Raw genomic sequence first — 12451 nt, 5'->3', positions numbered from 1 at the left:
ATATACATAAAAACAATTTGTCTACATAATTTTTTCCTGCTGCAGGTAAAGCATTGATTTCTTACAGATGTGTTACAATAGTGAGTGAAAACTCATTATACATAATGCATTGTAGGCAATCAAAATCATCAGCTAATCCTGTAAACAGGAAGTGATGTCACATCTCAATAACTAATAACATTTAGTGCATAATCACCCCCGTTGGAAAACAGCTGTTAAAAGCAACTAATCGACACAACAACATCAAATGCCACACAGGTGTGGCATAGTGCATGGTGTTTGGGATGAATAAAGCTCTGTAATGTTGGAGTATCTTGGAGTAATATTTGCTAAAATCTGTAAACTGTAGTTGCCTGCAGTGTAGGAAAAAATAACTTTGCTTTCATCAAAGTGAAAAGCTTTCGTAGTAGTGAGGTATCACTTATAGAAGAATCACTTTTAGTTTTTTTGGTGCTTGTCTTAAACATCCATGGGTAAAAATATAATGAAGTATTTAGTTTGACAGCAAGCAAATAAGTTTCCTGCCTGGTACAAAATGAAGAAGCTCCTGTTTTATTCATTTTCATATCAGTGTGAGTTATCTTAAAATTCTTGACCATGCATCAGTGCAAATTTTTAGAGTTGATTCTTTTGAAATTGCCATTTGTGCAAAGTCACAAGCTGATAAAATGTTTATTCCATATTAGGTTTTAGCCTTTGCATGTAGTAAGTAGTTTCTTCGTAGTAGTTTTTCTGTTGCACACAAGAAACCACAAGTTCCTGTTTTTATAAATTTAACAAGATTGCTCTCTTCTGCTTTTTACATGTTTGTTTGTTAAAAGTTCATGCCCTAAATGGAGTGACTGGAGATGTCAAAGGGTCGCGCCATGTATGGTATGACAGGAGATGGCACACATACACACACATGCTGATGTTGCGCACAAATGCTTGCCTTGGATGTATGACTGCTTTCACCGAATAAAAGGAGCTGTAAGGGAAGTCAGGTTCGGAGTTGACTGAGTTCGGGTGAAGGGCTTACAACTCTAAGACCCTGATCGGGCTTCCCTTGCCGGCAAGTAAAAGACAAAAGCGCTGTGGTCTTGCTTTGTTCACAAGGATCAGTCTCTGAGACAGCGAGGTCTGTGAGTTTAGACCTGACATAAATCATATTCTGGAGCTGTATAACTAAGAGTCAGTTCAGCAGAGGACTAACACACTCTTCACTCGGCCTGATGGTAAGTTAGTTTCTGTTTGTATTAGGATGGTGACATATTTGGTGTAGTACAGAATAACCTGTGAACTCAAGCCATGCTGCGATACTGCATTATGTTATTACCTGTAAAGACACTGCAGCCAGTAATAGTGAGCTAATTCTGTTTTCTCCTAAAGGGAAGATGATGTATTAAAATGACTTTTTTTATTATTCTGTTTTTTCAGGAAGTCCTTTGGATGATTGTCCTCACTGTTGGTCTGCTTGGCTCACATTGTGAGGGCGCTATATCCTGTAAAAATGAAAATAATGGTGATGTAGACTGGTAAGACAACATCTGAGCTATTCATTCAGGTGTACTGAATTACACATTAGTAACTTTGGTCTTCAAGTGCTTCAAAGCTACGGTATGGTACCTTTTGCACCTGCGTTTCAACATAGTCATAGATGATGTTCAGACACTGCTACACTATTTTACACTGTTTTTATCAGTTATTTTATATATTTCCATTTCATAAATAACTTCATTTGGGCAGTAAGACATAACGCATACCCAAAACTATGAAGACAACACACAATACTGTGACACTTGCCTCCTTTCTCCAGCCCTGCACATCTATTTTCATCACTCGTATTATTCTCACTTTATTGATCAAAAGAGGAAACAGGGAAAGAAAACACTTTGCAAAATTTCACAAGCTTCATCTCATTTTAGCATCATGGGGAAGCCAGTGGAAAATACTATTCATAAAAGGCCCTGTTATTCATAGTTAAAGGTTTTCAGTCATATCTCTGCTTACTCTACAGGTGCTTGTGAGACTTGGGTATAACAGAGTTTGTTATTTTCTTCTTCCATGCTCAGTTAAGCTTCTCATCATTTATTGTTATCTTTGAATTTACTGACTTGTCTCTGACATCACCAGGTTTATTTTGTACAAGAAGCCTGGTGGGTTTGATTATGTTTACATTGATTCAACCGACCAGAACCTTAAAAAGAATAAAGAGGACAAGCCTGTCAACCACCAAGCTGGTGTCCTGGCAAATACCCTGAAGCCCTACTTTGAAAAAGTGAGAATAACTCCATGAGTTTCTGTTATTAGTGTGTATGCACTTTGAGGAAAGACAAAATTTATGTTATGTTTTTGTGGATTCTTTCCGGATGAGCAGTCACCAGATTCTGCATTCATTGCATACAATGATCAAACATCAAGTTGTAACGCACTACAAGAATATGGCCACAGCAAAGGTGGGTAGAAATAATTTTTTAATAATAATAATAAAAATAACATAAGAAATACTAATAAAAACACACCTGATTTAAATGTGGTCTCCTTCACGCTCACCTCTGAGCATCAGAACCACAGCTTCTGTTATTCTCAGATCACTCAGCAAATGTTCTCTTCTTAATAATGACATGAGCTCTTTCATGTTCTTGTTCTGCAGGAGTTGTGATGATGGATAAGGATAATGTAGTCTGGCTTTTACACAGCACACCAAGATTCCCTGAAGGAGATGAAAGCAATAATTTCTATCCTGAAAGTGGGAAAAGGTACGCACAGATATTTATGTGTGTAACACTGCCCTCTGATAAGTCTGCACAAATAGGTAAGGCAGCATGTCCAAGGTAATTCTTCATGTCTAGAGTGTATGTGAAGTTTTAACACAGTAACATGTAAATCCCTCATTTTACTTTTTTTCAGCTCAGCATCTTAAAGACATCAATGCTCATATATTTAAAAACCACAATCCTGAAAAACTCAAAGATTCTTCCAACATAAAACGAACGCTGCCCTACCATGAGGACTTGTCAGCCGGTGGTTTGAAGTTTACACGCTTTGTTAAACAAATCTCCAAGAAAAGGGATCCTGAAGGTGAGATTTCTGCTTCATTCATTTAAGATAAAAATCTTAAACACTGTGAGTTTCTTTTGTGAAATCATTGTGACTTTCTGTAGTTTCCCCACCAAAGTTCTGAGACTCTTATTTACAAGGTGTGAAACATCAAGCCCAACACAGTCCTTTATTTTAACTTCTCTAATGTTTTGGCCTGTGAAACATGAGCTGGGCGACGAGTAGATCTAACTTTACAGAGTAGTTCTGTTCAAAACTCACTTTATTTAGATTTTAACTCTAAAAATAACTCACATATAAGATTAAATAATGATCCTGGTATGAAAATGTTGTGGAAGCTGTAAAATAAATCCTGTGAACACACATGTTATGCTGTAAGTTTGTATTGCCATGGAGACCTTTGATTAAGGTGTTAGTGTGACCCAGCCTCAGTGCAGAGTTAGTGCAGGGGAGTGTAGCAGCAGGGATCATATGAGGTCTGATGTTTGTAAAAGAAATCATTAAATAAGAAGAGCTGGAACTTCCCAGAAACTCTCAGAAAGAGAAAGTAGAGTCAGGGTTGTTGTGAGCAACACTTTTCTCTTTTTTTTAAAATTCTGGCTTATTGTAACACTGTCTGGTGGTTTCCTGATGTTTGTCTTTACTTTGGCAGAAGGAGATCTTTATGTCACCATTGCTGACACACTACAGAGCAATTTATACATCCAGACCTGGCGCAGCGAACCTGGCAAAACTTTTATGACTAAGAATAACCACAAACTTTACAACATCGTGGAAGTAGAAACTGCTGCAGGTAGTTGGGAAAAAGGATGTGATCATTCCAAATGGTGTGTTTCTGACAGTAAAGATTGGATGTGTGTTGGTGACTCAAACAGAGAACCATCCCAGTTCGAAAGGCCTGGTGGTGCACTGTGCATTAATAGCAAACCTGTGGCAGATGCATTTAGGAGAATTGGCACTGTCAGTGACACTGATAGTGACACTGACAGTGACACTGACAGTGACTGTGACACTATCAGGGTCAGTTCCTTTAAAAGAAAACGAGTAGGTATTCTAAGTTAACTGCAGCAGACAATCGTCTCGTCTTGTTTTCTATCTACGTTCACCAGTTTTGAATTTATTGTAAATTTATTTTATCAAAGTGAAGCTGACTTGAATCTGGTGCTGACATCGTCACTCTTGTCAGTGTTATCTAATGTTTCTGTGAACGATATGAAATTAAAAACATTTGATGGATATTTCACAGTGTGGCTCTTTCACCCATGGAAACCATAGAAATAAATGACTTTGCATGAATCTGTCTTGTTTTTACTCCGAGGTCCTGTTTCTGTCTGATGACGTTTAAAAGTATTCAAACTAGCCCCTGCAGTCAGACATCTTTATTTTTATGGTTTAGTAGATTTTGATTTGCCAAACCAGGTTTTATACTGAAATTTTTCTTCTGTAACAGATCTTCTTTATTACAAAACAACAACTTTGGCACTTTTATTATTTATTTGTAAAGAAATTATTTTCACAGTTCACTTATTCATTTTTTACTACATTATTTGTTGGACTTTATGCAAATTAGTGCATATGTGATATTATAACTCATTTTATAATAAATAAGAAGCACACAAAAATTAAAATATTAATGTAAATGATCGCCTGGGGAAATTAAGAGCTCATATCAGTTAAGTTTTCTTATTTTGTCCTTTTTTTCCCACTTCCACTAGGAGTTCTGTAACTTTACAGTTGATATTTGAAAGTAGAGTAACTACTAAGTAGATCTGTCTGTGTTGATGCTGAAAGATTAATAATCTGATTCTGACTGTAACTGTTAAGATGATTATTGTGCACGTGCCATTCAGGCCTTCTAACAGCAAAAGAAAGCATTGATACCGGTGGTACATACTGTCAGTATTTAGACGGTGACATGGGTTGTGTAATTTGGCCTCCTTACTTCATCACAATTTTTTTTTGACTCAAACACTGTGACCGGTGCAACCAATCAGAATGACTTCAGAGCGTGATCACTTTTTTATTCGTTTTATCCATTTGTAATTCATTCTTATACTAAAAAATGCTCTCAGTATTTGGACAGTGACACATTTTTCTTTAACTTCAGAGCTCCAGCATCTCTAGTGTGAAGTAAATGATGGTCACTGTGTCAATTACACAAAGACACAAAGTTACAGTTTGGTCCAATAGTATTTAAAAAATTGCACAATTCTAAATTTTGTACAGCAACACAAAAATGTCTTTTAGGTCCAATGCTCAATAATGATGGATGTGTAGCTTTTCAGCTCTAATCCAAAGGGTATAATCAGAGTACTGTACATAGTTTTTAGTTACTAATATTCTTATAGAGTATCAGATGTTCAGAGGCTTCAAAGTCGTTGGACAATTTGAAGTCTAGAAGCTGTGGACATAACAAAGTGATGCTTTCCTCACTTGAGATGCTCAGACAGGTCTCTTTACCTGCAGTTTTGTCTGAATGAGCATGCTCTATTGGGTTTGAAGAATACCTCATTATTCTTCACTGACCAGTTTTACAGCATTTGATAATCAGTGACAGCATTTCCACTGCAGCCCTGCAGGCTGGATCTAACTGTTTCACAGTGCAGTAACCATGCTTTATTTCAGACTAATGGTGCTGAACTTACAGAATAAAAATGTTTTACTGGATAAATACTACAATGATTAGAATAACCTTTGTTTGCACTACACAGTTTGAATTAAAAACACACACACACACATTAAAGATAATATGTATGTTCAGACATACAGACGCATGATCAGCTATGTGGTATCAGGTTCACTCCATCCATACAAATAGACACAAACTGAACTTTACCCCCGCTTAACTTACTTAACTGTAAACCTTCATCTGTCCATGTTCAGAGTGAGTGACAGTATTTTACAGTGTCAGAAAATAAGGGAATATTAGAAATGCACAGTGATAGGGCCGAGCTGTCAGAGTGCTCACATAATGTTATCTTCATAAACATAATCGCAGTAACCGAAACAAATACTCAGAAAGTCTGCAGTAATCTTTAAATTCATGTAATCAATAATACTTTCATAAAATGAGACATCCAAAAATGTGCACACAATATGACACATTTAACGCGTGTGAAATGTTGAGCAGTGTGCAGAAGCTTTGGTCTTTGTCAGTGCCCACAGACAGAACACCTCACACCCACGGTGCACAAATCCACAACGTGCACCACTCTACAATGTACATTTACACCAAATAATGTTGACCTTCGAAGCTTGTCTGTCAGATCAAATCCTTGTGACATCACGGTGGTTAACAGTGAGTTTTTTTGTTAGGTTAGAAAACAGCAACAGTGCTGCAGTTCCTGTATGAACTGAACAACTTTGAAAATCTAAGAAACAGTTGAGCTTCTCTCCTCAAAAGCTAAGAGGGACAGACTGAACATGCAGACTGGACGGACTTTGTCACACTGGAGCATGAAACGAGGAACAATCATCAATCAGGAACGATCATATAGCCCTGTCGTCTTATTTGCTGTGATTTAGTGTGCGATTGTGTCCACGGGCAGAATTTTTTCATCTGGAAGTGACCTCATTCTCAGATGTTTCACTGACTTGATCACAAAATCTCTCAAACTTTTCTCCCTTTCAAAACTAAAACAGCTGAGAGAGGTAAAGGTAAGACAAATACTAATGAAACAAATGCAGTTATGCACTTTTATTTTCATCTGCTTTGAAACATGGGTTTAAGAAAAGGTTTCTTCTGCTGCTCCATTTGAAGCTGTTTGCTTGTGCTGCCCTCTGCTGGTCAATCAGGTGATCTTCCAGAATCTCTTAACTTTTGTTAACACAAGTGTTTAAATGAGCTTCATCTTTGGATAAGCGTTTTGCAACATCTTTAAAATTCCCCATCCTCTTGGAGCTGGAGGCTGGAGGATGAACTGAGGAGCGGACTCCATCTGGAGTGGAGTTCTCTGCACGGCCTGCAGAGGGTGCTGCATTAAAACGCTGCCAGTCTGAAGGTGAGTCCAAACAGCTGAATAGTTTTTGGAACATGATCACGTGATCAGGGAGCTGCAGATACTGCAGAGTGCAGCAGTGCACTAACTCTGTGCTGTGTCAGTGTTGTGGAGCTGAGATGATGATGTTTTAGGAACAGGGTAGAGTTCTGTAAATAAATCCTGATGTATTCACCTGTTTTTCTCCATCCCTGTGTTGCAGAAACCTTGGGACGGTCGGACGATTTGACAACATCCTCCCAGCTGCTCTTGTCTTTGTTTCATTATTGCTAACACTGTGAGGTGAAATCTCTGAAAAGATGGCTGAAGTTGTGAAGAAGGAAAATTAAAGCATTTATTTAACCATTAAAACATTATGAAAGCCTTCAAAATCTAGTTTTAGTCTAAGAAAACTTTTTTTTTAAATTAATCTTTCCAGCTTGCAAAGATAAATAAGGATATTAATATCAGGCTTACAAGGAATTGGATACTTTACCAAGAAATCATAAGGAGCAACCCACATAGCAGACAAGTCTGGCCCAGATCTGGTGTCACGCCGGAACTGCTAGCTGACTTCTGGCATGGTAAGTGGTATGTCATCCAAATATGGGCCAGGCCTGGCAATGATGCAGGTTTGACAGGTTTGTGAGTGTACACTTTATCCAAAACCTAGTGAGGGTTTACTCATGGTTGCCATCGGGTGGCTGTACCTCAGGAGGTAGAACAGGTCCTCCAGTCTGCATGTCAACAGTGTGAATGTGTATGAATATTGTTAGGAAGCACTCAGTTTAGAGAAAGTGTTTGATTGGGTGAATGTGGCATGTTGTATAGAGCACTTTGAGTAATCCGGGAGAGTAGAAAAGCACTTTGCAAGAATCAGTCCATTCACTGTCTGAGCAAAGTTTCGTATTGTTACTTTTGCACTGTTGTGTTCCGGCACATGTTGTTATTACATGGCTTGATTAGAGTACACATTAGGCTGACATCTGGGGCTGGAGCTGAAACTGTTCTGGGACAGGGACAGGCACAGGGCAGCACTGTGTCTACAACTGGTCCGTGGCTGCACACAACTTGCACATAGCCCACATACCGCAAAGAATGACGGCCCTTTGGTGGCCCAGATCAGGTTTGCCAGAGCTAATCCACACATGAGCCAGCACAGGACCACCAGTGTGTCTGCAACTGGCCTTGTGCTGGCCCATCTGTGGGCCACCTCTGGCAAACCAGATCTGGGCTAGTTAATGTGAGATGCCAAAAAGTGAGAGGGAGACCTTTCAGTGATGCTTTTCAGAAATCGGAGAAACTCCCCACAAACATCCAGGTTTTGCTCTTTCAGCTGGGCTGAGCAGATGTGAATGTCTGACTGAAGGAACTAATGAAACAAGAAGTAGAAACCTCCTCAACAGGATCTACACTGAGCTCTACATCACAGAGGGACAGAGTGAGGGAGTTTATACCCAACATGAGGTGAGGCAGCTGGAGACAGCTTCCAAGATCCTCCATGACACTCCAATCAGGTGCCAGGACATCTTTAAAGCATTGCCTGACCAACAGAGACCCATCAGAGTGGTTCTGACAAACGGCATTGCTGGTGTTGGAAAGACTTTCTCAGTATTTTCTTTCTCACTTCCGGTATGATGGCGCCTGTGTTTGGCTCTGCCGCTGCCGGTTGTAGTTTGTCGCGCTCTACTACTGTTGTGTTGTTTTTTTCTGCTCTACTGTTCTCACTCAGTTTTAATGATGTATTTGCGGCCCTGGTGTATGATCGCCTGGCCTTGCTATCCATCCGATCCTCTATGATGCCACACGATGTCTCGTCGTGCTCTGGCATTTTCCACCCTCCTCCATTAATAAATTGATTGACCAAGATGGCGCCGCGGATGGTCGCCCTGGTGCTTCAGTGCGTTACTTTTGTTTTGTTTTTGTGCATTTCTTCTGTGTCTGGGCACTCCTCTGGATATTCGTACACCAGAGAAGAGCTCCTTAACTACAGGACTACAACGCCTGTGGATTTATTTCCAATATTTGTCGCATCTGCGGCAGATTTACTGCTGACCCTGACCAGGAAAGCGAGACGCCGAAAGAGAGGGAAGCGAGCCGGCGCACTCGTGCGTTTGAGGAGACGCGGACTGCGAACCGCTCTTCCTGGGATCTTCCTTTCTAATGTACGATCACTCAGGAATAAGACAGACGAACTGGCCCTGATGAGAAGCATGAACAGAGACTTTGCCTCCTCCTGTGTGTTATGTTTTACGGAGACGTGGCTCTGTGAGGACATCCCGGACAGCGCGCTCAAGCTGGAGGGCTTTCATCTGCTGCGCGCTGACCGGCAGGCCGCTCTCTCTGGTAAGACCAAAGGTGGAGGTGTCTGCTTCTACATTAATAGTGGCTGGTGCACAGATGTAACAGTGATTGCTCAGCACTGCTCTTCCTCTCTGGAATACCTTTTCATTCACTGCAAACCGTTTTATTCTCCGCGGGAGTTTGCTTCATTCATCCTGGCCGCTGTTTACATCCCGCCAGACGCAGATGCGCAGGCAGCTCAGTGCGCACTCGCGGAGCAGATACTGCACATGGAGCGGACATTCCCGGACTCTCTCATCATTGCTCTTGGGGACTTTAACAAAGCCAATCTGAGCCATGAGCTTCCCAAATACAAGCAGTATATTAAATGCCCGACCAGAGAGGAGAGGACATTAGACCACTGTTACAGCACGATCAGCGGGGCCTATCGTGCGGTGCCGCGTGCTTCACTCGGACTCTCTGATCACGTCATGATCCACCTAATCCCCGCGTACAGACAGAGGCTGAAGCTCTCCAAACCTGTCGTGAGGACTAAAAAACTGTGGAGCAACGAGGCTGTGGAGGAGCTTCGCACGTGTTTGGAGTCTACAGACTGGGACACAATGAAGGCTGCTTCTAACAGCTTGGACGAGTTTACGGACACTGTCACCTCCTATATCCACTTCTGTGAGGACAGCATTGTGCCATCACGCACCAGGGTGAGTTATAACAATGACAAACCCTGGTTTACTCCTAAACTCAAAAAGCTGTGGCTGGAAAAGAGTAAGGCGTTCAGAAGCGGAGACAGGGACTGCTACAGAGAGGCCAAGTACAGGTTCACTAAAGAAGTGGACATTGCTAAACATCAGCACTCTGAGAAGATGCAGCAGCAGATCTCAGAGAATGACTCGGCCTCTGTGTGGAAAGGTTTTAGGAATATCACCAACTACAAGCCTAAAACCCCCCACTCCACTGACGACTTGCTCTTGGCCAACACCCTCAACGACTTCTACTGCCGTTTTGACGAGCCATCAGGCAGCCTTCACACCTCCAACGGCCCCAACAATAGAGACACTTTGGACACTCATTCCCCCACCTCTCCCCCCTCCATAGAGCCATCACCACCTTCAATCACTTCACCTGCAACACCCCCCTCCTCACCCCACACAAAAGAGGATTTCACACCACCTCCTCCCACCACAACTCTTCATATTCATGAAGCAGATGTGAGGAAGCAGTTTAAGAATCTGAATGCTCGAAAAGCTCCCGGCCCAGACGGTGTGTCTCCTGCCACCCTCAGACACTGTGCAAACGAGCTGGCCCCAGTGTTTTCTGGCATTTTCAACTCCTCACTGCAGGCATGTCATGTGCCTGCCTGCTTCAAGTCCTCCACCATAATCCCTGTCCCCAAGAAACCTAGGATCACTGGACTAAATGACTACAGACCCGTGGCTCTGACATCTGTGGTCATGAAGTCATTTGAGCGCCTAGTTCTCTCCCATCTCAAGACCCTCACGGCCCCCCTCCTGGACCCCCTGCAGTTTGCATATAGAGCCAACAGGTCTGTAGATGACGCCATCAACATGGCCCTACACTTCATCCTGCAGCATCTGGACTCCCCAGGAACCTACGCCAGGATCCTGTTTGTGGACTTCAGCTCTGCCTTCAACACCATCCTTCCAGACCATCTCCAAGGCAAGCTCTCCCAGATGAATGTGCCTGATCCCATCTGCCGGTGGATCACTGACTTCCTGACGGACAGGAAGCAGCATGTGAGGCTGGGAAAGAATGTCTCGGACTCCCGGACCATCAGCACCGGCTCCCCTCAGGGCTGTGTTCTTTCTCCTCTGCTCTTCTCCCTGTACACCAACTGCTGCACCTCCACCCACCAGTCTGTCAAGCTAATCAAGTTTGCAGATGACACCACCGTTATCGGACTCATCTCGGACGGGGATGAGTCTGCCTACAGGAGGGAGGTTGAACGTCTGGTGTCCTGGTGCAGCCACAACAACCTGGTGCTGAATGCCCAGAAGACAGTGGAGATTATTGTGGACTTCAGGAAGCACACAGCTCCACTCCCCCCCATCATCCTGACTGACACCCCCATCACCTCTGTGGACTCGTTCTGCTTCCTGGGTACCACCATCACCCAGGACCTGAAGTGGGAGCCCACCATCACTTCCGTCATTAAAAAAGCCCAGCAGAGGATGTACTTCCTGAGGCAGCTGAAGAAATTCAACCTGCCAACACGGACGATGATGCAGTTCTACACTGCAATCATCGAGTCCATCCTCACCTCCTCCATCACTGTGTGGTACGCTGGAGCCACTATCAGGGACAAACAGAGACTGCAGCGTGTTGTGCGCTCTGCTGAGAAGGTGATTGGCTGCAGACTCCCATCTCTGCAGGACCTGTACACCTCCAGGACACTGCGGCGTGCAACTCGGATCTCAGCTGACCCTTCTCACCCTGGACACAGTCTGTTTGACCTGCTCCCCTCAGGCAGGAGGCTCCGGTCCATTCGCACCAGAACCTCTCGCCATAAGAACAGTTTCTTCCCCTCTGCTGTCGGACACATGAACAATAACCATATGACTGTTCCCACCACTAACACATGACCCTACGCTGTGTTCACTGCATCATTCCATGTTTGGCACTGATCACCACCTGCACTCATGTATATATCATGTATATATCTATCCACTTAGCACTTTTAATTCTTATTCTTATTTTTATATTTTTATGACAGTATGTTGCACTGAAGCACCGCAGCAATTTCCTAATGTTGTAAACCTCAACATCTGGCAATAAACCCTTTCTGATTCTGATTCTGATTCTGATTCTGATTAGCTGGATCCTCGTCAGACCACGGAGAAGGAGAGGGAGAAGAGGAGGTATTCAGGTAAAGCTCAGGATGTACTGGCGGCGTGGTTTGGCTGGTAAGCGACGTCGAGCGTGCGTTGTCTCCTGTGTCCAGAAAAGTTCCATGGAGGGGGACTTGTTTTCCACGGCCTTGTTTGGATACACTGGGCCTGGCTCTTTGAGACCTTGCCACCTCAGGAGGGTTTATCCAGACTCTTTTGCGGGCTGACTTTTTCTTCCCTCGGTGAGTGGATTCTACGAGCGGGACGGCTCGAACCCTGTGTATTTAC

General features: G+C 42.8%; 1 protein-coding gene across 1 annotated transcript; it reads left to right on the top strand.

Moving 5' to 3' along the window:
* Positions 1-877: 877 nt before the first annotated feature.
* Positions 878-4335, top strand: LOC120744124 (deoxyribonuclease-2-beta-like). Its single transcript, XM_040048279.1, has 7 exons — positions 878-1214; positions 1417-1514; positions 2113-2257; positions 2357-2435; positions 2633-2794; positions 2890-3060; positions 3692-4335. The coding sequence occupies exons 1-7, from the start codon at positions 1212-1214 to the stop codon at positions 4099-4101; spliced, it is 1068 nt and encodes a 355-aa protein (XP_039904213.1). The 5' UTR covers positions 878-1211; the 3' UTR covers positions 4102-4335.
* The last annotated feature ends 8116 nt before the right edge of the window (positions 4336-12451 follow it).

The sequence above is a fragment of the Simochromis diagramma genome, unplaced genomic scaffold (genome assembly GCF_900408965.1).
Source record: "Simochromis diagramma unplaced genomic scaffold, fSimDia1.1 OVJJ01000557.1, whole genome shotgun sequence".
NCBI classification, from domain to species: domain Eukaryota; kingdom Metazoa; phylum Chordata; class Actinopteri; order Cichliformes; family Cichlidae; genus Simochromis; species Simochromis diagramma.
The sequence above is the reverse complement of the archived record's forward strand: the minus strand, read 5'-3'. Positions and strand labels throughout refer to the sequence as shown.

What these genes read in the sequence shown, in the direction of transcription:
- LOC120744124 (XM_040048279.1), top strand. An exon ending in TGAAGCCCTACTTTGAAAAA is followed by an intron (nt 2,258 to 2,356) that starts GTGAGAATAACT and finishes CCGGATGAGCAG; the next exon opens with TCACCAGATTCTGCATTCAT. An exon ending in TGATAAGTCTGCACAAATAG is followed by an intron (nt 2,795 to 2,889) that starts GTAAGGCAGCAT and finishes ACTTTTTTTCAG; the next exon opens with CTCAGCATCTTAAAGACATC.